Below are 26,632 nucleotides of genomic sequence, written 5' to 3' on the forward strand. Positions count from 1 at the left end.
CGGCGACTCCGGACTTCCCGGCCCCTGTGGACTGGGAGATTCTGTCCCCGGGAGGGTCTGAGCTCCCTCCGGGCTCTCCCCAGCACGGCCCTGCGAGGCCAGGCCGAGGTGTGCGCGGACGAAGGATCGTCGCAGCGGAGAAACCCACATGGTCCTCCCAAACCTGTAGGTCTCAGCAGCATTCAAGTCTTTGAAAGCTGGGGTGTGCTGTGTTAAACACAAGCCTAAAGGCCTCTTAGTGTTTCTCTCTATGAACAGCGTCCTGCAGTACCCACGGTGAGAAGGTGCTCACTCTGCCCTGCCAGGGGCAAACAGCAGTCCTGTGCGTCCAGGATGGGGAGTGAAGGAGACAGAGCCAGGCTTCTCTTGGTGGTGCCCCGGGACTGGACCGGAGGCAGCAGACATGAGCTGAAGCACAGGAGGTTCCATTTGTGCAATAAGGAGGCTCTTGTTTATTGTGAAGGTGGTCAAATCCTGGCATAGGGGTTGTGTGGTTGCCATCCTTGGAGATAGTGAACCCTGAGCTGTATGTGGTTCTGGACAGTCTGCTCTTACTGACCCTGTTGGAGCAGGGCTTGGGCTGTGCCTGCAACTTCAGCTCTTTTATGCATTTGGCTCATGTTACCTGAGCAGAAAGCAGCATATTTGCATCATAAACTGGATACTCTTCGTTATTATGATGAGTGTTGACTGTTTTATGCACTGTCAAAGGATTAAGAAAAAGGTCTGGGGTGTAGATTGAAAGCAGGAAACTTGTCAGCATAGTGACTGTTACCTTCTCCAGCTCCCCTCTGGCCCAGGAAGGCAGGGCTGGGGACACCTGTGCTCCTTCAGCACTAGGAGGTGGCTGCTTGGAAGCCCTGGCAGTGATCAGAGCATGCCCTGCATGTGAAACTGGTTTAAAGATGATTTTCCAACAATTTTCAACCGAGTTGTACCAAGACATATACTGTGTTAACAAGCAGGCTAGGTAATGAGTGTCACTCTGATAAAACTTTGGCTAAGAGGAATGGAAATTGAAATGGAGAGAGACGGGACTGTCTGGTAGCCGGGAGCCACCTGTCAGCCAACTTTGGAAGTGGAGCCTGCCTGTGAAACTCCGTTCCACCCCAGAAGGGTTTAGGGGAGGTGGGTTGAGGGGAAAGTGTAGTCTCTGTGGGCTGACCCTTCATTTTTTTAAAACTCTAAAAAAACCCACCCAAACCCACCCCTATTTTTAAAACAACTTTTACTAATTTCCAGTTCTGTGTGGTGGTACTTCTCAGGGTCTTGCGTTCACTCTGAGTCTTTGATTCCTGGAAGCCATCCTTCGGCTTTCCTGCCGTCAGGGCTCTGCGAGGGTGTAAACACTGCTTCAGGGGCCTTTTCTTCTCTTGCCTTTCTGTCTCACTGTGCACTGACAGCTTTTCTGATGTGTTGACCCCTCTCTCTGTGGCCTATGGCATGGCAGCTGTTAAAGGCCATTGGAAAAATGACAAATGCTCCTTGTCTCAGTGTTGGTCTCCAGTTTTCCTGCCCTGCTTTACTCTACTTCCTTTCTGTACACAAGAAGCATTTTTCAAGTTATCTCCCTGTGTACTGGCTTTTGAGTGTCTCAGGAACTTCAAGGCTGATGTTGGTAACTGCTAGTCTGCCTTGCTAGGCCAAATTAAATGCTTGGGGATAGTCCTGCGGCAGTGTATAAGGATTTTACTCAGAAAAACACTAGACTAACAAGGAGGACTTTTGCAGTGTTTTGTTTTTCAAGGATGAAGGCCGGCGCAGAAGCAGATGGAGATGCTAGCTGTGTGGCAGGCCCTGAGAAGGTGTGTGCTACGGCACGGTGCCGTCCCCACCGGGCCCAAATTCTCCCTTGGGTTTCAGTGGGTTACTGCAGCTGTGTCTACATCTTGGACAATGCAGCGGGTCTTGCAGTCTTGTGACTTTCAGCAGAGACTCTACCAGATGATGCTGGGAAGTTCGTCTCATGTAATAGAGCAACATTAAAAAATACAGTAAAGTGGCAAAATTGTAACCTAGAATGTGTTTTCTTTGGGAATCTCTGATAAGTGTGCCAGCTGTGCAATGCACATGTGTGTTTGTGTTTTGTTTGTTTTTTAAATGTGAGTAGAATTATTTATTTGAGGGTATTTTCCAAACTGAAGTGAAGGATTTCGTATTATGTGAGTGGTTACAAGCAGACTGGGTAAGGAGAGGACTGTCAGCTTCTAGGAGGGTAGAAGCAATGGTATTCAAAATCTTTTGCTGTATTATATGTGATACCTCATATACCACCTGTGCATAGTTATCCTCCACACTTGTCTGTGGCATCTCAGAACTGGCCCAGAAAGACGTCCTGTTGACAAAACCTTTGACCAGTGTGAGCCACCAGCGCTTCTGCAGAGGTTGTAGCCTGCTGTCCTGATGGCTCTTCACAGCTGCTGTCTTCAGTAGGTGCTCAGTGACCCGCCTGGCAGGGATGCTGTCTGGTGTTGATCCCGGGAGCAGATGTCCCCAGCTGGAGGTGAGGCGAAGGCCCTGCTCGTGGAGTGCCCTCTCTGTGCTGCTCTTCACTGGCCTGTCTCCTAAATGTCAGCCGGGCTGGTAGCTCTCTGAGGAAGAGCTGTGCATAGGCGTTGTCCAGGAGCCTGTGCAGAGGTAGCAGGGTGGAAAACGGGTGACTCCATATAGGGGTTTTCTTGCTGTTGGAACGAGACACACTGCTTCATACCAGCACTCGAGGGTCAGCCTCCAGACCCGTGCTGGTGTGCGTGCTAACCTCAGGATCACACACACGAACCTCCATGCAGAGACTCTGTGTCACAGGGCCATTCCTCTACCAAACGGGATCGGTTGCTGTGTTCTCACAGCATTTTTAAGAAAGTCCATCCAGCTCGATGTAAAGTGATTGATTTGGAGGTAACCTGGTCGGTGAGCCTTGTGTAGATACTGGATGCAGGCTGGCAGCAGCATGCATTGACCCGGCTGTACTGCATCCATCTCTGGAGACCCCAACACAAGAATGACATGGATCTGTTGGAGGTGGTCCAGAGAAGAGCTGGAAAGATGATCAAAGGGCTGGAGCACCTCTCCTATGAAGACAGGCTGAGGGAGTTGGGTCTGTTCAGCCTGGAGAAGCCTCCAGGGAGACCTTATAGTGGCCTTCCCGTACCTGAAGGAACCCTACAAGAAAGCTGGGGAGGGACTGCTTACAAGGGCAGGTGGTGATAGGGCAAGGGGCAATGATTTTAAACTAGAGCAGGGTAGATTTAGATTAGACATTAATTAGGAAGAAGTTCTTTACAATGAGGGTGGTGATGCATTGGACTGGGTTGCCCAGGGAAGTTGTGGATGTCTCATCCCTGGCAGTGTTTGAGGCCAGGCTGGATGGGGATTTGAACAACCTGGTGTAGTGGGAGATGTCCCTGCTCATGGCAGAGAGGTTGGAGCTAGATGGTCTTTAAGGTCTCTTCCAATTCAAGCCGTTCTGTGATTCTGTGATATCTCCTGCAGCGGCTGCTGTCTTCCGGGGCAGATTTCCTCCCTACACTGCAGAAGGGATCTCTCTTCGGCACGCAGGCGTCAGGTGCTTCCTGGCACCGACGCACCTGGGATGGGTGGTTTGTGCAAGCGGTGCCAGGCAGATGGGCAGCACTGCCATCCCAGCAGCAGGAGCATGGATAGAGGGCGAGGGGGCAGGTACCCTGGGAATGGGTAGTGCATCCACCCAAGGAGGGCAGGCGAGTGTCAGCATGGCACCAGGGGCTTTTGAACCACATCTTTGGGATATGGGGAAGAGGAGGAATACGTAACTACAACCTTAACCAGAACTGTGCTTTATCTTCAGAGCTCTTCTCCGTGTGCTGCTGAAAATGGCATGGACCCTGAGGAGGAGCCTCTTCTCAGAAAAAATCCCCGCCGGTTCGTCATCTTCCCTATCCAGTATCCAGACATATGGAAAATGTATAAACAGGCTCAGGCCTCCTTTTGGACAGCAGAAGAGGTGAGCCCTGGGGCCAGTGTGTTGGCACAAGATGCTCAGACCAGGGTCCTCACGCCTCCTTCCTAGCTCTGCTGCTGGCTCCTGTACTGTGAGGGCTGAAGTTAATCGCATCAAAGATGAGGTGTCTGCACCAGAGTAGGGCTCTGTTCATGGAAAGCAGAAAACAAACTACTTCCACAGGGAACTGGGTTAGATTTTTGGTGTAGGATGAGGTGGAATTGTATCCTGGGATGCTTTTATGGTATGTAAGTCAGATAGCTCTGATTTGTGGTCAGATAGCTCCTACCCTGCTGTCACCTCCTTGCCCATGTAAGATTTCTGGGCAATTTCATGTGAATGCTTCTTTAATGTTAGGCACCTAATTTGCAGAAAGGTGGTAGTAATCAGGGACACTTGCTAAAAATGCTTCTAATTTACTCCTAAATGCCCTGGTTAGAGGATTGCCACGTGTTATAATACAAGCTGTAAATTTTGCCAGACCTGAGTGGTACTCGGCTCGCTATGCTTGCAGCTGTGGAGGCTTCTAAACATTGCTCAGATCTGGAGTGATTACTTGCCAGCTGAGCTGATTGTTTCAACTCAGCTTCTGCAGCCCTTGCTCGTTTGTGAGCAGTGATCTGCAACTGCAGAGGAGTGAGCTGAAAGCACCGGCAGCCTCCAAATAGGCCAGAAGGCATCCTGCGGTGGTGGGGAGCAGCTGCCCATATAAGTGCTGTTCCACTGCCTGCCTGGGAGGCTTGGTGCCCTGTTGCAGTAGAGGTGAATTTAAACTGCTAAAGAAAAGGCATTTTCCTGCCTCATCAGCTTTGTTCTTTTGCCATATTACTGGTTTCTTACACTGTCCACCACCTGTTGGCGCATTTTTAAATGAACTGGAAAGTTAACTGTAAAACTGGTTTGTATGTGTATGTATTTATATACACTCATATGTGCATACATGTTTATACACACACATATATAAGTTTTTATGCCTCTATATTTCTCACATCTGGCCCTGCTTAACTGCTGCTGTGATTCAGAAGCCCCTCTGAACAAACAAACAAACAAACAAAAAAGACCTATGCAAAGGAAGTTGTGGTTTTCTACCATAGCTAGAGTTCAGTTTGGTAGACGAGAGCAGTTACCCAGAATTTGCTCCAGGCCGTTCTGTGGCAGGACAGAGACTGAACATCTGCCAAAGGCAAAAGCCTCCTCAGTCCATCTTCTGGCACACCTGGGTATAGGTTTCTTGGAGTATCAGCATTTATTTAAAGCAGAGTTTAGGTGTCTCAGAGTGAGCTCTACTTGTTGGTGCATGTTCACCCTTCTGACAGAAAGATACTGATGCTCTTAAAGCCACAATTTATTTATAATGCAATAGACACTGATTTTTATTCCAAATTACAAAAGCATAAACTGCGAAGCAAACACATGATGTTACTGTTGCAGAGGGCGACAGCAGTACTGCTGTGTGTCGTCTTTTATGCTCACATGTGTTGAAATTCTTGACGTGAAGATTTAAGAGCAAAACTCCGTCTCTGTCATTTGACAAGGCTGCTTCTGTTCTTACAGAATGACAGGGCAGTAACGTTTTTCTTTTTTTCTTTTCATTAGGTTGATTTGTCAAAGGACCTTCCTCACTGGAACAAATTGAAAGCAGATGAAAAATATTTTATCTCTCATGTTCTGGCATTTTTTGCAGCCAGTGATGGAATTGTAAATGAAAACCTGGTGAGAAAGCTTTATACAGTACTTGAATATTCATTATATTGGCTTATTGGATTTTAGTTTTGGTTTTCTCACGTTAATGCATAAGTTTATTAAGTGTGTACATTTTTTTCCTTTCCAACATCTCACCTATGCCAAGGGGCTAGTGTCTGGGTTAAACTGGGTCAGCTGTGGCTAAGCAAGACTCCAAATCATGTCAGTCTTGAACACATTTTCTAAGCTCGTCCTTCTGCCTGGCTGTGCTGATTTGTATTTCTTAATGAATTAATAGAATCATAGAACCATAGAATCATAGAATGTCTTGGGTTGGAAGGGACCTTAGAGATCATCTAATCCAACCTGCCTGCTATGCTTCTTACCATACTTGTGTTAGATGAGAAGTAGGAAGAGATTGTGCTGTGCCTTGCTCTGTAGTCTTCATTTTTTCTCTCACCAAATGACAGCCCAGAATCTTTTAGGGCTGTAAGTGGGTGCTGCTAACAAAATGAGGAAATCCTTCTGCTGAAATAAGTTCTGGGCTGCAGAGTGTCACACCACAAGTTATCAGTGGTATGTGACTGCAGATGCCCAGTTTAGATCTTGAATGTCTGTAGCATGGAATATGTCACAGTATTGTGTGCATATATTGCATGAACAAGTCTTATACTGATTTTTGAATGATGAACAAAAAGAGGCTTTGTTTGATATGAAATGTTTGCAATTGCAGCATTTTGCTGTTCTCCTGTGTACGTGTGCCCTCATGCTTCATTGCAGCTTTCTCTGCAATATGCAGAGCAGGTGTATTTTCTTCTAGCTAGCTTGCTTTGTTTTTCTTCTGCGCCACACCTATCCTATTGACATATCTGTGAATACTGTGGGGCTGAATTGCTCCCAGCCTCTCTCTGTGGTAGAGATCTGTTGTCTCTCCCTTTAAGCTTAAGAGTACTGTCACACAGGACTGGTATTGCTGCACTCATTGCTGTGCCTTTCTGGTTTTGGTAGGTGTCTCGTTTTAGTCAGGAGGTGCAAATCCCAGAAGCTCGTTGTTTCTATGGCTTTCAAATTCTCATTGAGAACGTTCACTCAGAGATGTACAGCTTGCTCATAGACACCTACATCAAAGATCCTGAAAAAAGGTAAACCGCTGGATGTCTGTGGGAAATCTGTCACCTAGTCCAGCACCACTGTTGTTGGGCAGCAGCAGCTGTCTTCTCTTTCATACTGTCTTACTGGGGGAGTTGGGGATGGTTCCTTAAGGCTTTCAAGACCTGCATGTCTGACCCCCAAAATGGATAGAGGTATTACTGACCAACAGGCTTGTGTGGGAGTGTCAGAAGGTTAATTAATATTTGTATAAATCGTTGAATGCAAGAAGTGCAGACTGTGTAGAGTGTTATTAAAGGTTAGACAAGCTCCTTGTGGTTATTGTGCTCCTGAGGTGCTTGTTCTTACATCAGCAAAAGATCTTTGAGTAGCTGAGTGCAGTTTGAGTGTTTCTACCATACACTTATCAATGTATTGCATCCTTTCAGCTTTTTTGTTGTTGATGCTTTTTTCATACAAGAACTGCTTATTTTTCAAGTATTGGGTTATTTGAAGAGTGCCGTCACCTTTGTTCTCTGGAGAACAGTAATACATTTAAAAAGAAGCACCTTCCCTCAGAAGGTCCACCTTGGCAATGGCCAGGCAAAACTTGGTTTCCCATGCTGGCAACCTGTGTGGTGGCAGTGGGAGGACCATAAGATTTCCATTCAGGTGTTTAGCGTGGGAACAGAGTCTGTGCTCATGGAAATTGTCCAGTTTCTTTTGTGGAGTTGAGCAGGATGAGGTTTAGCTCGGTGACTAGGAAGGGGCTGCCATCTTGCTTGAAGTATGAGAGCATGGTCTGGGTGGCACTCCTGGGATGGAGTTCACTTCCCATCTCTGCACTTTTCCTCCTCTGAGACCTTGGGGTTATTTTTTGCACATCTGCCTCCCTGTGCCCTTGTTACCAAAGATCATCTGCCCTTTGGGGTGGGAGCAATCTCTCACTTGGGTTAGCTCAGAACCTCGCATAAGGAGTTCCTCTGTCTGGTAGAGCCGGTAGGTACAACCAGGGCAGATGTATGTAAAACACTTCTTGTTATTTTGATATTTTCTCTTTGTTTTCTTCTATAGGGATTTCTTATTTAATGCTATTGAAACAATGCCTTGTGTCAAGAAGAAAGCAGATTGGGCTCTGAAGTGGATTGAAGACAGAGAATCCACTTTTGGTGTGTAGCTCCTTAAAAACTTGTTTCTGTTGCACATGTCACAAACTAATCCTCTGGGAGTCAGCTGCATCCCTGGAAATGAAATTAAATTCTCCACAGATGATGCAGTGGCTCGTGAGTCTCTGGTTTAACTAAAGAACTAGAAGTTCCTTCCAGTTTGGGGACCTGGCCTGGAGACCTGCAGGTCTCTGCAGCTTTGGTTGATTTCTTATGCTGAGGGTTTGATTGCTGCATCTGTTCTGTGGACTGTCAGCCTCCCAGTGTGCTCATGTTACATGGTGCGCTGATGGGCGATTTTTGTTTCAGCGTGTCCTTTGTATGCTTGCTAGTCAGGTGGAATGTAGTAAACACTGTGCTGATATTCCGTCTTGTGCTTCATTGAACTTGTATTGTATGAGCAGCCTTCCTCCGCTCCTCTCTGTAAGTAATCTAGGAGCTTTTTAGTGTTGCCAGACAAATTCCTTCCTCAGTAACTTCTGTGGTACTTGTAAATTCGTATTGTTCTGGTTTTTCCTAACTTGAATTTCTTCAGATGAGCCAGCAGATGGCATTTGCATCTCATAGAGGAAATGGGACATCTGGCTATTTTGGCTTTATTTTTTTAAACAAAATCCTTTACAGTTCTCACTGGCAAAAGGCACCAGCACTTAATGCAAAACCTCTTCATGTTAGAATATACGCAAGGGTCTTGTGAAGGTGTTTAAAATAGAGTGTATGGAATGATGTGTCTTCACTAAGAAGTCAGATGATCTTGTAGTCTGAAGAAATACATTCTTGTAGAGAACTGGGACCAATAAAGCTCTTGGGTGAGAGGTGAGGTAACATAAATGGTTACTTGTGTCTTGATGAGTTATGTTTGGTGTTCTTCCATTCTTCTAAGGATATGGTTTTTATGTAGATTCTCAAAAAAATTGAAATTGAGTTGTAGGGATATTTTTGTTTAAGGAGAAAGAGGTAAAGGAGTACTGATGTCTTGGCTACTTTGAACAATTACATTCTTTCCCTTCTGACCTGTGGCAGTTTCAGTGGGTGCCCTGGTTCTTCAGTTCTGCTGGAGTTGCCCGTGGTTAAGTGCTGCTGCATGTGGAGACTGGGTTTGCCTCAGGTTCTGCTGAAAGATGTGGTCAGAGAGCACCTGTTGCTGCAAAGGGGATTGCTGCTCTCCGCGTTGGTCTGTCTGATGTAAATCATGCATCTTGCTGATGAGTGATACGGTATTTTGTGTCTAACTGAAAATTTGTTATGTTAAACAGGTGAGAGAGTGGTTGCCTTCGCTGCAGTCGAAGGAATCTTCTTTTCGGGTTCCTTTGCTGCCATATTTTGGCTGAAGAAGAGGGGCCTGATGCCTGGACTGACTTTCTCCAATGAACTGATTAGCAGAGATGAGGTAATGCGTCATGTCCTACATACTGTCTGGGAAGGAAAGTGAGTTTCCAGGGGAAAGGCAGAGTCTTGACAGAGTGACCTGTTTCTGGTGGTAGGGAGAGTTGGAGGGAAGGCGAAGAGAGCAGAAAGTAGTGTTTGGGTAGGAACCAACGAAAAAGAGAATCCAGCAGCAAGTAGGGGGTGCATTTCTAGATGGGATGAAGCCTTTTTAATGTTGACAGTGCTGGAGGCCAAGGAGGTGGTAGAAGTCCGAGTAGGTTCTCTGCTAGCTGGTGTCAGCAGCAAGGTTTTACAGGGAAGATCCACTGTTCTGGTAGGACGAGGTCCTGGTTACCTGCCAGGTAAGTGCAGAACATGGTCCCTAGAGCTTCTCCTGCAGGAAGCCTTCTGCATCTGCTTTAACATCACTTCCAAGGCAGCACAGAGACTTCATTGCTCCAGAGCAGTGCCCAATTCTGTTTCTGCAGCCTGATGAAGGAGCTGTAACTGCTGACATGTGGGAAGATTGGAATCCTATAAAGGAATGGGCTATTCCTAGAATATTTGTAAAAAGGGAAAAGAAGCAGACTCCTAGCTATAAGTTACTCATGAACTTAAAGCTTGGGTGCTGCTAGGTCCCTCAGCAGAAATACCTGGTTTTAAAGGGAGTAAACATAAATATTTTACAGTATTACACAAAATTTCATGGTCCCCAACTGCACTGCAACCTGGCTCGGGCAAGGACCTAGGTAGGACATGACTGAGCCTTCCTCATCTGCTTCAAATAGGTTCAAGTGTCTTCCTTGTACCACTCTTCATCTGCCCCTTGCTGTGGGTCCCAGGAGAGTGCTTATTGGCCTCAGCTGGGATGTGTCCGAGGGGCTGTGTGTGAGCACGCAGAATGTGGAAGGCCACGTTCTGATAATTGCCCTTTCTTTTCACTGCTTCCTGTACTGCTGCTTGCCAGTTGGCAGCGGTTGCTTAAGGTTGGGGCCTGTCTTTAAGGCACTTTAAGGTGCTGTCAGCACTGAAAAAGTGGAAAGACCAGTTTTGTATGTGATATAAACATGCTAGTGGTTTGAACTTAACGGAGTTGGTCTAAAAGAATAAAGGGCTTTATCATAATGGAAGTAATTTCCATGGATGAAATAAACTGATTTGAAAGGAGGCGTCTTACAAGATGCCTTTAAATTAAAAGACACTTTTGAAGGAAGTGATATGATCGGTAAAGGAAACCGAAAAGTCCTTGAGCCTTGACCTTCCTTGTGTCTTCTGTTTCTGTGAGTCATCGTGGACTGATCGATTTGAGTGTGGAAGTGTTTGTTTGTTAGAAGGATCGCTTGCAGGTGAATGACGTGTAAGTTCCTCTATATAGCAGTGCAACTACTTCTCTGCAGAGCCGAGCACCAAAAGACTGACTTTGTCTTGAGCTCCGCTGGCATAATTCCAACAGCAGAGCTGTTACAAAGGGCAAGGCTTGGTGCACACAGCACCTGCATCAAAAACCAGGAAATGCTGTTACAAAAGCATCCACAATGGAAAACCACACAGTTTTCTGATGCACCTGAATAGATAAATGGTTAACGCTCAATATGGGGTTTTTTTATGAGCTGCAGGCTTTGTTCCCAGGCTGTTCTTTGACCTTGTGCATTTCTGATTGTTAAAGGTGCAAAGCTGCTGGGAGCACCAGTCAGCGGAGCACACTGGCTCAGGTGAGAGGCTGGGCATGTCCTGTGTCCTGCTGGCGATGTTGCCCTGGACATGACCACGGGAAGCCCTACTGGAAAGTTCCCAGCTAATGCTGTCCCTGAGGGGAAGCATTTCCCAAATTACATTGTTTCAGGGCTGTTTCAAGACCTAAAACACAAGGGGTTTGTAGCATTTCTTGCTTTAGTTTTGACCCTGAATTGTCTTATAGCCCATAATCTGCCAAAACCTTCTTTTGATTTGGCAAACTTCTCTTTGGCCGATAGTGTGCCAAAACCTGGTTTTCACTCCGGAAGTTCCGTCGTCGTGCTTACGGTCTGTCATCACCACCTTGCTGTTGAGAGGAGAGAGGGTAGCACAGTGCTCTTTTAGCTCTTTTAGTCTAGCAGTGGTGGGTATGGCTAAAGCCGAAGCCTCAAGCTCGAACAGAAACTGAGGCACCTCTTGGAGCAGTCATCTGGTACCTGCCTCAGACTGTGAGGGATTGCTCATCTCCTGATGTTGTTTTATCTTGGTTGGAGACTTTTCTGGAAATCTCAAGGGAATTTTACTGGGCTCTGTGCTGGGTGAAATGTGAGGGTGGGTTGAGTTAGCCTGAAGTTTCACAAACCTGTGGACGTTGTGGTAGCAAATTCCTTACAGTACCTGTACGTTATGTGGAGACAATGACTTGTTAATCTTGGATTTGGTGGTTGTAAACTGAAAATGCTGAAGAAGAAGCAAGGGAAGAAATACTGCTGAAATAATTTAAAACAAGTGTTTCTGTGCAGGTATAACAATTTGGGGAGCACGTAAACAGCTTGTGTGTAGTGGTTTGACCCTGGCCAGTGGCCAGGTGCCCACACAGCCACTCTCTCACCCCTCCTTCTCCACTAGACAGGGGGAGAAACTATATCAAAGCGCTAAGGGTTTCAGATAAGGACAGGGAGATCACCCACATCCACCATCCTGGGCAAAACAGATGTGATTTTGGGGAAGTTAGTTAAATTTGTTAAAGAACAAATCAAAGAAAAGTAGTGAGGAATAAAAACCCCAAATCTTAAAAATAACACCTTCTCCCCACCCTTCCCTTCTTCTGGGGCTCAACATCAATCCCAACTTATCCACCTCCTCACCCTGAGCGGCGCAGGGGGACAGGGAATGGGAGTTGTGGTCAGCTCATCTGATGTTGCCTCCTCCACTTCTTCCTTCAGGGCAGGAGGACTCATTCTTCCCCTGGGCCTTTGTGGGGTCCCTCTTGTGAGAGACAATTCATCGCACACTGCGCCAACGTGATTCTCTCCATGGGGTGCAGTTCTTCAGGGGAAGCTGCTCCAGCAGCAAGTCCCCTGCGGCATCACAAGTCCTGCCAGCCAGCCTGCTCTTGCACAGGCTTCCCACGGGATCACAGCCCCCTTCAGACACCCACCTGCTCTGGCGTGGGATCCTACATGAGCTACAGGTGGACATCTACACCCCGTCACACCCATGGGCTGCAGGGAGTCAGCCTACCTCACCGTAGTCTTCACCGTGGCCCAGGGGAGTCCCTGCTCTGGCGCCTGGAGCATATCCTCACCCCCTCATTTCACTGACCTTTGTGTCTGCACATATTCTCACTCTGTCTCTCTCTGTGAGTTGTGGTGCAGTTCTTTTTTCCCGTTCCTTAAATATTTTTTCACAGAGGCGTTCCTATCCTGTCAGTACTGACGGGCTCAGCCTTGGCCAGCAGCGGGTCCGTCTTTGGAGCCGGCTGGCCTTGGTTCCATCAGACCTGGGGAAGCTTCTAGCAACTTCTTGCTTCTAGCAGCTTCTTTCAGAAGCCACCCTTTACAGACCTCCCCCCGCCACCAAAATCTGGCCAGGCAAGCCCAATACACCGTGTTAACTGCCAGGTAGTTTTGCAGGTCTTGGTGTAAGAGTCTGTGCAAAAGCATCTCCGATGAGATGGCAGGAACCCAGCAGGACTCTGGGCAGGATCCCTCACAGTAGAGCAACTCTCAAAAGTATTTACTGGAGAAACCTGTACACTGAGTGTTACTTTGGCATAGGTGGCATCTGTTGGATTTCAGATGTTGCTAACTGGATTATAAATTAGAAGTGCCTGCTACATGTAGTAGCTTTCAAAGGACTCGGGAACTTCAACCTGAATGGGGTCGCCTCAAAGTAAGAGCAAACTAAGTGGAGCAGGGAAAAACTGAAGGTTTTTTTTTCTTTCCTTTTTCAATTATTCTCTGTTATTTCAGGGCCTACACTGTGATTTTGCTTGTCTGATGTTCCATTATTTAGTGAACAGACCATCAGAAGAGCGGGTCCGTGAGATTATCGTTAATGCTGTTGAAATTGAGCAGGTAAGCCTGGCCATGACAGCATTATGGGCAATGCAGGAGTAGTCTTACATGCAAAAATAAACAAACTCACCTCTAGCTTTTGGGTTTCCATGTTTGGTACATGACTCAGTCCTGATTCCCTGGTGCATTGTACCATTCTTTTCCTCTTTCTTTACATTGATAGTAAGAGTCAGAGACTTTTTCTCATTCAGTTGTCAAGCAGCTGTGAGAAGCTGAAGCTGGCAGCTGATTTCCTCTTTAGCAACTGAAAAGAAGAAAGGCTGTCTTATTTAGTATAGAATAGAATAGATTCAGCAGTAACGAACCTACAACAATCATCTAGTCCAACTGCAGCTGTCTCTTAGAGAAGAGTTTGTTTACCTCTGCCCTTTCAGGATCTTTATCTCTCCCTACCATATTCACATCCCTGCCTGTCCTCGGGAGAAGACAGGCTCTGTTCTGGTCACGTGTACTGTGTTGGACTCTTGACTTTTTCTGAGGTTGCTGTCAGGGTCTTTCATATGAAGTGCTATCCATCTGCAACTGCAGCTTTCTGCACTGCTGGGTATTTCGCAGGATTGTAGTTTACAATCTACTGTTTACTAATTCCTGTGATGATGACAAGCGCCCCAGCTTCACCTCATGACACTGACAGGTACTGCATTGGTGCCTAAATGTATACATGGCTGGGTTCAGCACTTGTATATCTCACTATCCTCTCCAGTTTGTTGTTCTATGATGTCTAGAAGCCAAGGTAAAAACTGGAGATTTCTAAATCTATTCCTGCTCCCACTAGTAGGGTCTGTAGGTTTTATTGAACTTGGAACTCAAGCTTACACTGAGGCTTGGGATGTTGGGGGGGGGGGGGGGGAAAGGCAGATGAGAGGGGTAGTAATAAAAATCCTTGTGCCCTCTCCAGAAGAACGTGCTCAAAATAAAGGAAGAGACAATCAGGTACTGAAAACAGCAGATATTGTTGACTTTAGTGATGCAAGTTATTTATTCAGATGACTGCCTGGGGAGCCTGGAATATCACAAATTGTGTTACTGTGAAGCACAGGTGTCTTCTCTCTTTTTCCCTCCTTAAATTTCGTTTCTCTAAATGTTGTCTGTGTTTTAACTTCTAGGAGTTTCTAACAGAGGCATTACCTGTAGGTCTGATTGGAATGAATTGCACTTTGATGAAACAATACATTGAATTTTGTGCAGACCGGTTACTGATGGAGCTTGGCTTCTCGAAGGTAAGAGATGGAATTGCCCAAAATGTTGGCCTGCCAGAACAGCCCAGGAAAGCTGTCAGCACAAAGCACTTTTTTAATGTACCTGAGAGCAGGTGATATTTAATGCTTGTACTTTCCATGAGTGACAGCTGAAATCACAGCATTAATATATATGGCTCACTATTTAAAAGAGCAAGAATAATTTAGGCCATTGTTTCTCTTCAGCTGCTCTGCAGGCTTGTAATGGGAAACTTACACTGTACTCCTGTGCTGCAGTCCTCAAAGCACCTTGCGTGGGTGAACTTTACCATGGACCAAACTCCTGGGGAATGACAGTACTGAATTTGCTTAAATAGGCGTCTCTGGATTTTACAGCATGTTAGTCATGGCAAGGGAAGATCTAGCTTGAGAGGATTTGACTGTTTTGTTTGTTAGGGTAGTAACAATGCTTTATAAAAACCCACCAGAATCACCAATGTAATAGTGTTTCCCTTCCCCAGGTCTTTCATGCAGAAAATCCTTTTGATTTCATGGAAAACATTTCTCTGGAAGGAAAAACAAACTTCTTTGAGAAGCGAGTTTCAGAATATCAACGTTTTGCTGTTATGGCAGAAACAATGGACAATGTCTTCACTCTGGATGCAGATTTTTGATAACCTAGCAAATGAACAGTGACTCTTTCCTTTTCCCTGTCTCAGTTTCTGCTGTGAAGCATTTCCTCTTCTGGAATTGGAGTCTACTGGGATTTTTTTCATGGGTTTTCACATTATTTATCTGAGGAGTAGATATATCTGTTTCTCTTCATTTAAAAAGAAAAAGAGGGAGTCCTTTTAAGAAAATTTATATGACTTTTTAAAAGGATGGCCTTTTAAAGATTCCCTGAACTCATCTGCTGTGATAAGTGTCTTTAAAAATGAACTGCATACTACTACTTTTTTAAGACTTTGGTAATGTTTTAAGAAAGTGAGCTGTGTATTTACCTCATGTTATGGTAATTTAATCTGAACACCACATGAGGTATCACTTTATGTATATATGTTGCTATAAATTATTTTCATGGTTTCTATTTTCATGTTTATAGATTTGGTCTAGAGTGGAAGTTCTTAGCTTTTGTCCAGCTGCCGATAGAGTAATAAGTGAATGTGGGAAGACATTAATAAAGAAAGAACTCTAAGATCTTATTAACCCCAGGGATTAAACCCAGCTTGATCTCCCGATTAACTTGAGTTCTCTCTGAAAATGTTTTTACTCTGGTTGCAAAGCTGATGCCTGTTGATGGAAGTTTAAATCAAATACGTGGGGTTTTGGTTTCACAGCTGTTACTGAGCAGGCCAGTAGACTCTGAATGGTCCTTGGAAAGGCAAGCCAGTTAATAGTGGAGAGAAGACACATTCTGTAGTTCTTTGCCTTGTGCTGCCTGGTTTTCCCTGCTTCTCTGAACAAGTGCCTTATTGAAGCAGTCTGTAGTTGCACTGAGTTGCAGTCAGCATCTGACATTGGAACAGCCAGCCCTGGGTATTCCCTTTGTTGTGCTGGGAGATTTGATATTCTTACCTTCTTGGTTTCATTTGTTCATTGATGGGGTGAGAAAGCATTTCATGCCAAGGAGATCATCCCTTGAGGTTTTACAAACTTAATACTCAGGCTATAAGGAAGCACCAATGATGTATGAAGGTGCTTCAGGTTGTGTGTTTAATGTGAGCTATTGAAAACATTGTCACAGAAGAGCTTCTGGAGGAAGGTATTAAAACTTTAAAAACCAAATCTTGAAGTAGAATGGAGTAGCAGCATTTTACAAAGGGCTGCTGTTTGGTTTTTGGTGTGTTCCAGTGCACACTGGAAAACAGTTATTTTTTCCCCCATGTCACATGCAGAGTGGAGCAACCGAGGAATGGCTAATGTACTGCAGTGGTACTTGGGATGGAGGGGATGCTATTCAGTTGTAGGTGGATTATTTGCAAATAGATATGCTCATTTTTTTCCCAAAGGTGAAATGAGTGTACATGAGCTAGACAGAGTTCTGCTTTGTTAAACCTAAACATTTTTTCATAGTGCTTAGCAATTTGTGTAAGAGCTTTACTGAGTTTTTCTTGCTGGTGCAAACATCTTGCACTGCTTTTGATATGCCTGGCATGAGATGAGCTGACAGCCCATCGGCGGTGGCGTGTACAGGTGTTATTTCCTTGCCAACCCAGATCAGCGATAACGCAGGGGACCAGAATTCTGTGAAACAGGCCCACTGTGTCTTAGTGTGATTCCTAGTGAACAGTTGGCTCTGGTGTAAAAATAAGCAGGCAAACTGACTCTTTTTGTTTGCTTTCAGTAACAGATCATAAGTATGTATTGAAGAAACAGGGCAGTTTGGTTTTTTTTTCCTTCAGAAAAGCCTTTTTATTTGAGGTAAGGTACTTTGGGAGGGCAGAGGGAGTCCTGGAGAATACAGAGAAAAGCTGGAACTGATGTCCCTCACTAACGTCATGTCCTGCAACTGCAAGAGAGCTATGGACTTGGAGAGAAAATCTAGCACCTTTTGGAAATACTGTGTTGATGGAGAATAAAGAGAAAATGTTGTAAATGGGTGGGTTGTTGGAGGAATGGAACCTATTTTTCTGTCACTAAAAGTACTAAAAAGCATTTGTTTCGAGTATTGTGAATTAAGATAATACAGAGTATTCAAATATGAAACTACTATGTGCTCAGGTTCTATAAATGTATATGTGATACCAAAGTGATACAGCAGCACCCACTCCGTTTGTGTGTAAAATGTGTGTAGTTTCAGTAAAATTGGAATATGGAGAGGAGTATGCCTTTGTTTGCTAGTTAAATGTCTTCTTGTGAAGTCCAAAATGATAAAATTGGGCTGTGCCAGCATAAGTCAGTGTTCACAGCTTTTGGGTTATGGAAGTTAAAAGTTCTCCTCCGTAAGCTGTCTTGTGCTTTACTCTGACTTGCTGCTTCTTGTTCCTGATAATGGAGTTGGCAGTCTAGGGAGCAAATAAGTATTTTTTTTTTTCCCTTTCTGGAACTTTCTGCCTCAATGAGAAATCTCTCGGGAGACCCTTCAATTCAAAGAAGAAACACTCCAGAAATGTGATTTTGACGTGTAGTACCCCATGTGTCGAGGGCATTGCGCCCTCCAGTCGTGCGCCCTGACTGTGCCCGGGCGCAGCAGCGTGGGTTCAGCCCCCCAAGCTGGGACAGCCAAGCCTGCCTGCATTCAGGCTGGGTCTGAGCTGGCAGAGCTCCACATCTGGTGGCATCTGCACCCTCAGAGGTGCCAAGTCAAAAGCTTTGTCCCTGCTGCCCCTTTGTGCCTCCCTGAGACAGGCATGAGGGGCACAAGGTCCCTTCCTCTCCCGGCAGAGCTTCAGAGCTCTAATCTCTGCGCTCTGGGTTGGAGTCCAAGGCTGGTGCGTGACTCCCATCATAGCCAGCAGGACAGAGAATGTGCTTCTGGAGGGGTTCATCTTGTGATGAAGGACGTGTCCATGTTGGTCAGGTGAGCAGAAACCTCTCTCACCTTTTAACATCCGAAACGGCCTCTGTAGCCCCTGCTGTTCTCAGTCAAGCAGACGCATGGGTCATAGCAAACCCCATGACTTGATCAGCAACAGCCACATGTGGCCAGCTCTTTCATCATGAAACCCCTGTGGAGTGCAGTAGGTCAGTGACTGTTCCCAGCCCTTGCTGGGAAGGAAAAGAAAATGGGTGAAGACAGGGCAAGTAGCAAGCTCACTCTTCCATATTTCTTGATAGCCCAGCGGTCATGTTGCTGGACTGGGACAATTTTTGCTGCAGATGAAGATGCTGTGCATGTGGCATCACACCTGGAGATGCAGCCACCCCCTGGCCGACTGTGCTGACTCAATTCTGCCGCGTTTCTCATCCTCGTCTTTGAATGTTGTTAAACAGTGAGTCTGGCCTCCCCACCCTGTTGCTCCCCAGCCTGCCACGGGAGCGCCTTCCTTTTAGCCCTTCCGAGGGGATGATCCGGCTCGTTTGCCTCCTGGTGGAGCCCTTGAGTCAGCAAATATTAATGTTTCTGTCGCTATGTTCTCTAGAGCTCCTCCTGGGAGAGAAACAGTCACTGGACATGCTGATGTGTTAATATTATGCGCAGCTGAGTATATGCTTGCCAGGAGGATGCTTGTGTGACCGGGGACCGCTCTCTGCACTGTGCTCTGTAGAAACACGTGCATGTGTGTGTAACCTTCACATGTACACAGACGTGCACGCTACACATACACAGAGGCAGAGTTGAAGGGAGAAGCCTTCCAACGTCAGGTTTTAGCAGACTCTCTCCCCGGAGGAGAAGGGCTAAGATGGACATTGTAATAATACCGTGCTTAAGAGGTGCTATTCCTGGTTTGTTGGCAGCTGCCTGCCCTGGGCACAGATGACGGCAGTGGCACAGCCAGAGGCTTCTTGCATCCCATCATACGTAATCTGGCTCTAGGAACCAAGGCTGCCTAAACCGTGAGGCTCGAGCTGTGCTCTGCTAACTGAAATCTTAATCTAAGGTTTTTTCAGTTTAACACACTGGCAAATCTGAGGAACAGCTGTTTGGCCAGTATGGAGCACTCTGAAGAACAGTAACTTTGGTTGCCAACTGGTTGAGCATAGCTCTGTGGACAGGCTTGGGAATTCCCTGTTGCATTTTGACACCTCTAATGAAATAAAAGAGGGTTTGTGAGTGACAGGCATGAGATTTCTATGACAAGCAGTGGTGCTGCCAATATCACAGCCTCTTGCAGAGCTCTGCTGACCGGAGGCTCCTGCCCTGCAGATCCTTCTTCCCAAATCTGCTTGAAGGGTTTACGTGGCAAATGTCTTTCCACCAGGACTGGCTGTTGCTTTGCCTGCACTGTTCATGACTGCATTGTCTCTAGAGTGGCTGGTGGCGTTTTCATGGGGACAAATCTGTAACATCATTTTTGAGGTGACCTGCCCTAGATTCTGTGGTCCTGCTCTGGCAGGGCCACAATGATCTCCAGAGGTCCTTTCCAACCACTAACATTCTGTGGTACTGTGATTCTGTTATCAGTCCCCTTTTTTTTTTCTTTTTCTTTTTTTTTTTTCTTTTTCTTTTCTGTAGTACACAGTTTGGTTAATGTTACTCTGAGAATGGCTCCAGGCAACTGCTGCAGCATCTCTAGCAAGCTTGTAGTACGAGGAATAGAGATGCTGCAGCAAGCTGTGTGGGCTCCCCCCTGCCATCAAGGGTAAGGTGGTGACTCCTGCCGTGGGGACAGGCCACTTTTGGGCCCTGGTGGTGCCTGTTCCTGTAGTGAGTGCCACTTGCTGCAGAGGCAGGAGGAAGTCTTTATCAACAGGTGATGAAAAGGGACCAAGGGATTGATGAGAAGTTGCTTTGGATGCTTCCACAGCTTCACCAGCAGGGACTGACTTTGGCTCCTGTCGCTCTGGTGCCCTGTGAATGTCAGAAAAATTCTATGCCAGGCTCAGCGACAGCTGGCTGACTTGCTGTGTGATCTGCTCAAAGCCTGTCTCTGCAAGCCCCTCCTAAATGCCATGCCACAACTCCTGCTTGGTGGGGCTAGAGACACAAGCTGCTGGCATGCCGTAAGCAGCTCTGCAAGGTCGCCTCTGCCCACTGTGCATGATGCCTGGCGTGGGGATGCTGTGACCTTTCAGCGGTGGCTCAGGCTGAAGTCGTGCCTGGCTTGCCCGCGCGCAGTGCCTGTGCTAGATGAAAGGTCTGCAGTGAAGCATGGGGCTCGCAAAGCAGGGGCAGACACTGACAAGAACAACGTTTGCTCACCCCAGCCTGGGCTTGCTGGGTGTGCTCACGTGGCTGGTGTGGTTTTAGGTGGCTTTTTATCCTGCCCCCACCCCCCCATCAAGGTCGTGTCTCAGGTCATCCCTAAGTTATACCTTTTAGTGAGAAGCTCCCAAAATCACACTGCAGGCTCTGGGTGAACAGCAGAGTAGTTGGTGGGAATTTTTTTTTCCTTGTCAGTTGGCAGTTCCAGGAGAAGTGTTAAGAGCAAGTCTCGACGTGCAAATAGTTTTTACTCATCTGATGAAAGCCTCTGGCACGGCGAGCTAACTTGAACTTGGGAGCTGCAGGAAAAGTTTGGCTGCCTGTTGCTGTTTTTTAGCCCACAGACGTGGCTCAGAAGAGATTGTACTCGGGTTGTTTTACAAGGAAATGCAAGAATTGTTTCCACAGCCAGTGACTGGAGGTTGTTCGAACTCTCCACCTGTGATGTGTTGGCAGGTCTGTCACCAAACGGCCTGTGCTGATGGTGGTCACCTCCACTGGTCTCTGCCATGGGGGATCTCCAGAGTGTGATGGGCTCTTCTGCTGCCTTTTGAATGATGAGTTGAAGGCAGACTGAGGTGTCATGTTTGCCACCTTGTAGGAGATTGAGACCACCCAGGGAAGGTCTGGAGGCTCCTGAAGGCTATGACATGCCTTGGGTAGGTGAAGTATGGCAGGCAAAAGATGTGCTGGCAGCAGTGGCAGTGGCCTGTTCCTCATGTCACAAAATGGGACTTGGAGTCAGAATTCTAAGAGTAGCATCTAGGGAGCAGCTTCTCCAGACCAGAGCTGGGTCAAGGAACATCTCAACTACGTTTTGATGTATGGGAGATCCCCCAACACCTGCCTCTCTCTTGGATATCTCAGCTCCACAGGTAGGAGGACATTTGAGTTGCTAGGGCTGCAGGGGAGAATGAGCTTTAAATGAAGTTTCTTTGAAGTATATCCCGGCTGGTGGGTTCCTTCTGTCTAGCTAGCTGTGGAGAAGAATTTCCGTTAATGAACTTAAGCCAGATTAGTGAGTAAAGGCTGTTCAAATCTTGGTTGTGGGGTCCCAGGGCAGCACAGCATGATAAAACCCACGGTGCAAGGTTCAGACCTGTAACAGTGAGCACTTCTGCCACATGAGAAGAGGCTTGCCTATCAGTTATTGATTTCTTTTTTCATTCAATTTGAAGGGAAATAGAGTTAAATTACAGGCAGTTCAGCCGACTGAAGAGTCAAATGTGTTAATGACTTTATTCATAGCATGTGTAATGACCTGCTTCAGCAATAGATGTTACAATAAGCCCTGGCAGAGCTGCCTCCCTCCTTGCGGTGCCCTCCATCTCCTGTCACTCATCCCTCCGTGGGCTAATGGGACCATGTGTGTGTGTGTGGGGGCTGCAGATATTCCATCCTTCAGCCACAACTGTATGTGCCATGTTTTTGGGTGAACGCCTTGGAAAAAACACTTCTTGGTTCATTTCTCCACGATTCCTGCAGTTAAAAGCCCCTTCCATGCAGCTGGACCAGTCTGCTTAACTCCTCTTGCCAGCCAAGCAGGATGTAGGGCCTAAAAGTATTTTCCCAGCTTCTCCTGCACCAAGCAGGGCTTGAGGGTGAAGCGAGGGCTTCTTCTGCCGGTGGACAGCAGCTGGCTGATGCTGCAGGCCCTGCGGCTAGGCAGAGGTGCCAGCTGCTGAGCCTTTCTCCTTGATCCCTGGTCCTCCTGAGCTATAAGGCCAGGTCACATCCATGGGATGCACACCCTCTGTTCATGGCTCCCGATAGGATGCTGAGGCCAGAGAAATCTCATGGGGAAACCCTGTGTGCAGCTGCTGAGATAAACACAGAGGTTTTCACACTAGGACATGGCCTATTGCAGTGTTGGTATGCAAGAGAAAATCTGGATAGGAATGCTTCTGTATGAGTAAAAAATAATTGTATTTTTAACTCTGTCTTGATTTTTATCCGTATTTTTTTCTGCTGTGTCCTTGGGCCCATTAGTTTTACATGCTTTAAAAACATGAAGCTCTTGACAGGTATGTTAAAACTCTTCTGTTTCTTGTAATACTAATCTACATGTACTCTTGGTGCCGCCGTACTTTGTGGTATTAAACCTGCATGAGCAAAACTTTTTCTCTCCCACATTCATTAGATGTAAGTGGCAGCATTAGCACATGCTGATCATATTTTAAGCTCAAATTGTCTCACCTAAACCCCATAAAATGGAGAGCAGTTGCTGGCACTTTTGTTTCCTTTGTATTGTGGCTACTAATTTATTTCCCTGTTACTGCTGACGGCCGGTCCAAGTTAACAGGGTCTGGTTATTCTAGCTTCAACCCCACAAAAGACCAGTTTTTGCTCAGGAGTAGGAGAGGGAAGCTTTTTTCGCAGACATTTATTCTTGCCTGTGGAGCTGAAAAAAAATGAAGTTTACCACAATTGCGCTTGCATCAGTGTTGTTTATCATGAACGCTGCTTGTGCAGGAGGATGGCTGTGGCCATAGGTATCCTTCCATAGACCTCAAAGATAGGAAGGTAGATCTTCACCCAGGATACTGGTGAGTATCACACAGAACATTTGACCTAGTCAGTGTCTGATGGATGTGAGGAAATTTGGCTTTGGTGTGATAAGCAACTATAAAGTCCTATTCTTTGGTCTTTCTGCATAAAGTGATACCTATGCACAGGTAAGGTGGAGAGTAAATTAGGATGAAGGTGGGGTTTGTACTATGCTGGGCAGGTATTTGCCTTCCCCGAGGGATAGCAAGGTTTCAGACTACACCAGAACAAGCATCCAGTAAAAAAAAAAGGCAACAACAACCTGGAAACCCATGAAGTTGCAGTCCATTGGCAGAGGGTGCCTGCCCCTGGGCAGTGCTGTGCTGTACTGGTGGGGATCCAGCCATGCAGGCACACCTGCTGCACCCCTTCTTCAGCAGCCTGGTACCTGCTGAAGGATGAGAGCTGGCAGAGACTGCTGGAGAGGGCTCCACAGTATTTATTTATGTATTTCTCCCAATGGCCGTGCTGAAGACCTTATTTGAAACTAATTAATTGTCAGCAGCAGCTGTCCTAACTTCACCACAACTGCCTGGCTCCTACAATGAAAGGCAAGAATATGAGACTAGGAGAGAGAGTTTTTGGTTCGGGGGCAGCAGATGCCTCCTGGGACGTGTCCATCTCTGTGGGGCAGGCCAGGTGCTAGCAACCCTGGTTGCTGCAAACGCAACCATGTTGGGCTTGGGCTGGAGGCAGCTGGTGATGTTTGTAGGAAGGAGCTCAGCCTCCCTGCCCTCGCAGCTACCCTGTCCCACAGCCACCCCTCAGAGGAGCCTGTTCCACAGCCACTGCTCCTCCACTTAAAAGGCCTGTGGTAAATCTCAGGCACGTTATTCTCAGCTCCTGGGGCCGTTTCATGGCAGGGAGCATTTACAGGCTCTTAAACTGTGTTTGGGGGTTCCTGTAGATTAGCCAATAAACTTTCCAGGAGTGAAACGTGATTCCACCCGAGAAGGGTTTTTGCGTCCAGCTTTCCTCCGTGCCTGAACATGTGGTGGTCTCAGACTATGCATGCAATTAACAGGGCACTGCTAATTGACTGTGGTTGCCTGCATGGACCTGTAAATAGAGGGAAGCAGCACAGGCTGGAAATTGTCTGTGGGGTTACGGAGAGGGATCCGTTACTTGCACTTATCCCGGCATGTTTCTAGAGGGGTGTAAGGAAAAGAGCGATGTCTCTGGGAAGCGCAGCCTCACCTGCTGCAGCACTTGCTTGCACTGAGATTTGCAGCTGCTCTGTACTCTGGCTTAGTCTGCTGGGACCTGTGTGTGCCATTTACTGTCTTTCTATTTACATGTACTGTGAGAGGAAGAACGAGAGGATCATGCGGAAGGCAAATTTACTTTATGAAATTAAAAATAAACCCCAGCCCCCTGCTCAGCTGTTCTCTGGCATCTACTCCCACGTAGCAGGAGCATCTCCTGTGACTCTCTCTGTTAGTGATTGATGGGTTATTTTTCCCAGGGATGCTGGCCTGCACGATGCGGCACCCTCCAGCGCGGAGGTGGCTGCCAGCTGCTCTGGGGTGCCAGCGGCACCTCCTGCTCTGGGGCTGGCACAGCCAGCGATGATTTGTGCCTATGAGAGGGAAATGCCACCGAGAAACCTGGCGTCTCCTTTCCCTGCCTTCAGCCCCTTGAGCAGGGCTCACTGCTCCTGCCCTGGATGGGAACCAGCCCCCTGTCCTCCTGGCCCCTGGGACACGTGATATCTTTTTTGCTGTGTCTCTTCTTGCTTTGGGGCCACCAAATTACTCCCTCGAAGGAAAGCACTGGCTTTCTGCCCAGAGACAGCGCGCAGAAGAAGCAGATGGGTGCTGGTGGCATTGCACTGGGATGTGTTGCACATCACTTTTCACTTTGCAGGGGTGCTGGGCTACAAGGTGTTACGGACCATCTGCCATGGACAGAGTCATACAGTACTGCATTCTGACTGCATTTCTATTTCTACCTACTTATTAAGGTGAATCTTATATTAGCAGCTTAATTAGTGTAAGCTGGGCTGGGGTGCTTGAGGCAGAAGCTGCAGTGGAAGCCAACTCTGCGAGCACCAGAACAGGAAAATTAGAATAATCTTAAAGAGACCTACTTTGATTCACACCTTCCTCACATCCGTACAGCTCTCTTACAAACCCGCAGAGTGTCAGCCACATGAGTTTAGGCTTTTATTGCAAATTACATCCATTGATGAATAAAATTCATGAAACTTGTAATGTGAAGAAATCAGGGGAAGGTTGCTCTTCATTAACTTAGGTTCCATTGGGGTATATGATGTCCTTCTCTTGGACTTGTGGGTAACACCCACACTGTGGCCCCAAATGATGTGTGGTGTACAGGACTCTAGCTTCAACCTAAGGAGTCCTCCAAAAATGTAATGGAGATCAGGACACTGCCAGATGCACAGCAAGTTTAACCGTATAAATCCCCCGTATTTGCTGAAAGAATTGTGTTATTCGACAGAAGAAAAAAGAACCTGTTGCATTTTTTGAGTCTTTCAGAGTCCTTGGGGCCCCCTTGGTGAACTTCTGCTACTCCTGAAAGTGACAGGAGGGAGCTGTTCTGTAATTCACATCTTGTGTTAAAAGCTCCAGAAGTGAATCATGAAATGTTTCCCAAGCACACAATCGAGTAGGAGCTGTAGTTATTAAATATAACAGGTAACTACAGTTGTGGTGTCTCTGTGGCCACTGCATTGCCATCATTTGTTCAGTGTGTTCATTCTCCTCCTATTCTGTGGGCATGAGACAACATGGCTTGTGCCCATATAGCTACAGTCTTCGCTCCTCCCCCCCAACAAATAGTGGTGGTAGGGTTTGTCCTTCTCCAACGTGAGCAGGTTCTGGCCTGTGCTGGTTGCTGGGCTCCACCAGAGCACCAGCTGGAAGGGACTGGTGTGGCCTACAGGGGCTGTATCCATGCTGGGGAGCAGCATCTGCCAGACAGTGCTTGAAGTTTTCATCCCCTATATACATAGGGATACATCTCCTGTATGTCTGGCTCAGCACCAAATCTTGCCTTTAAATCTGTGAGGGTGGCTTCCTGAGGAACAACTCAGGTTTAACCACAAGATACTGGACTTGACCTGAGATGTCCTGGGTACAGTTTTGGTCCCAAGTCATACTGGAAATCAGAGCAGATAATAAACATCTGGCATTAAAATGTATCGATTCATGATAAAGAACATCCAGAAACAGAAATAGTTCATGATGTCAATTTCAAGGCTGGTCACAGTTGAGCTTTCAACAACCAGTTGATAGCTGCAGGTCATTTCCGAGGAGCACCAGGTGTTGAATACAGTCTCATGTCTCTCAGGCGGTTGTACCTGGATGATGTCTTTTTCTACTGTATGTATCTCATGGCTTTGCTTGAGACATAGATAATTTTTCAGGAGATGGCTTTGTCCCCTCTGCCATGCAAAGCAAAGAAAGAAAGAAAAAAATGACAGGCAGCATGAAATCTCTTTTTGCAGTACAACCCTACCCTGGATGATGCAAGGCTATGCCTCTCTTTCCAGTTAACCTGCTGCACATCTCCATTCACTAGTTCTGTCTTCTCTGCCTTATCCCATCTGTTAGACCCCCTGCTTGGGAAAGATTTGCCTCTGTAAGGTGAAAAGTGCTCAAGGAACTTATTTTTGGGTTGCACAGAGTTCAGCACCAGAAAGCCCACCACGTGTCTGATCTTTTCATGTGCCAAGTGTGTATCATGCTATGGTTTTAGGAGCAGCTCTTCTAGATCTTCTTCTCTACATTTTAGGTCAGGGGCTTCAGCAGTGCTTGTGT

The 26,632-nt window shown here is 46.7% G+C and overlaps 1 protein-coding gene across 1 annotated transcript; it reads left to right on the forward strand.

Annotated features, from left to right (window-relative positions):
• The first annotated feature begins 1,796 nt into the window (after positions 1-1,796).
• LOC104275644 (ribonucleoside-diphosphate reductase subunit M2 B) lies at positions 1,797-15,306 on the forward strand. The gene is made up of 9 exons (XM_009871652.1): positions 1,797-1,805; positions 3,827-3,982; positions 5,576-5,692; positions 6,671-6,804; positions 7,826-7,920; positions 9,174-9,307; positions 13,215-13,319; positions 14,426-14,539; positions 15,019-15,306. Exons 2-9 carry the CDS (start codon positions 3,857-3,859, stop codon positions 15,169-15,171), a joined length of 978 nt encoding a protein of 325 aa, XP_009869954.1. The 5' UTR covers positions 1,797-1,805; positions 3,827-3,856; the 3' UTR covers positions 15,172-15,306.
• The last annotated feature ends 11,326 nt before the right edge of the window (positions 15,307-26,632 follow it).

Source organism: Apaloderma vittatum, unplaced genomic scaffold (genome assembly GCF_000703405.1).
Source record: "Apaloderma vittatum isolate BGI_N311 unplaced genomic scaffold, ASM70340v1 scaffold2176, whole genome shotgun sequence".
Lineage (NCBI taxonomy): Eukaryota > Metazoa > Chordata > Aves > Trogoniformes > Trogonidae > Apaloderma > Apaloderma vittatum.

What these genes read in the sequence shown, in the direction of transcription:
- LOC104275644 (XM_009871652.1), top strand. Translation starts at nt 3,857, where the DNA reads ATGGACCCTGAGGAGGAGCCTCTTCTCAGAAAAAATCCCCGCCGGTTC. An exon ending in AGACAGAGAATCCACTTTTG is followed by an intron (nt 7,921 to 9,173) that starts GTGTGTAGCTCC and finishes TATGTTAAACAG; the next exon opens with GTGAGAGAGTGGTTGCCTTC. An exon ending in ATGCTGTTGAAATTGAGCAG is followed by an intron (nt 13,320 to 14,425) that starts GTAAGCCTGGCC and finishes TTTAACTTCTAG; the next exon opens with GAGTTTCTAACAGAGGCATT.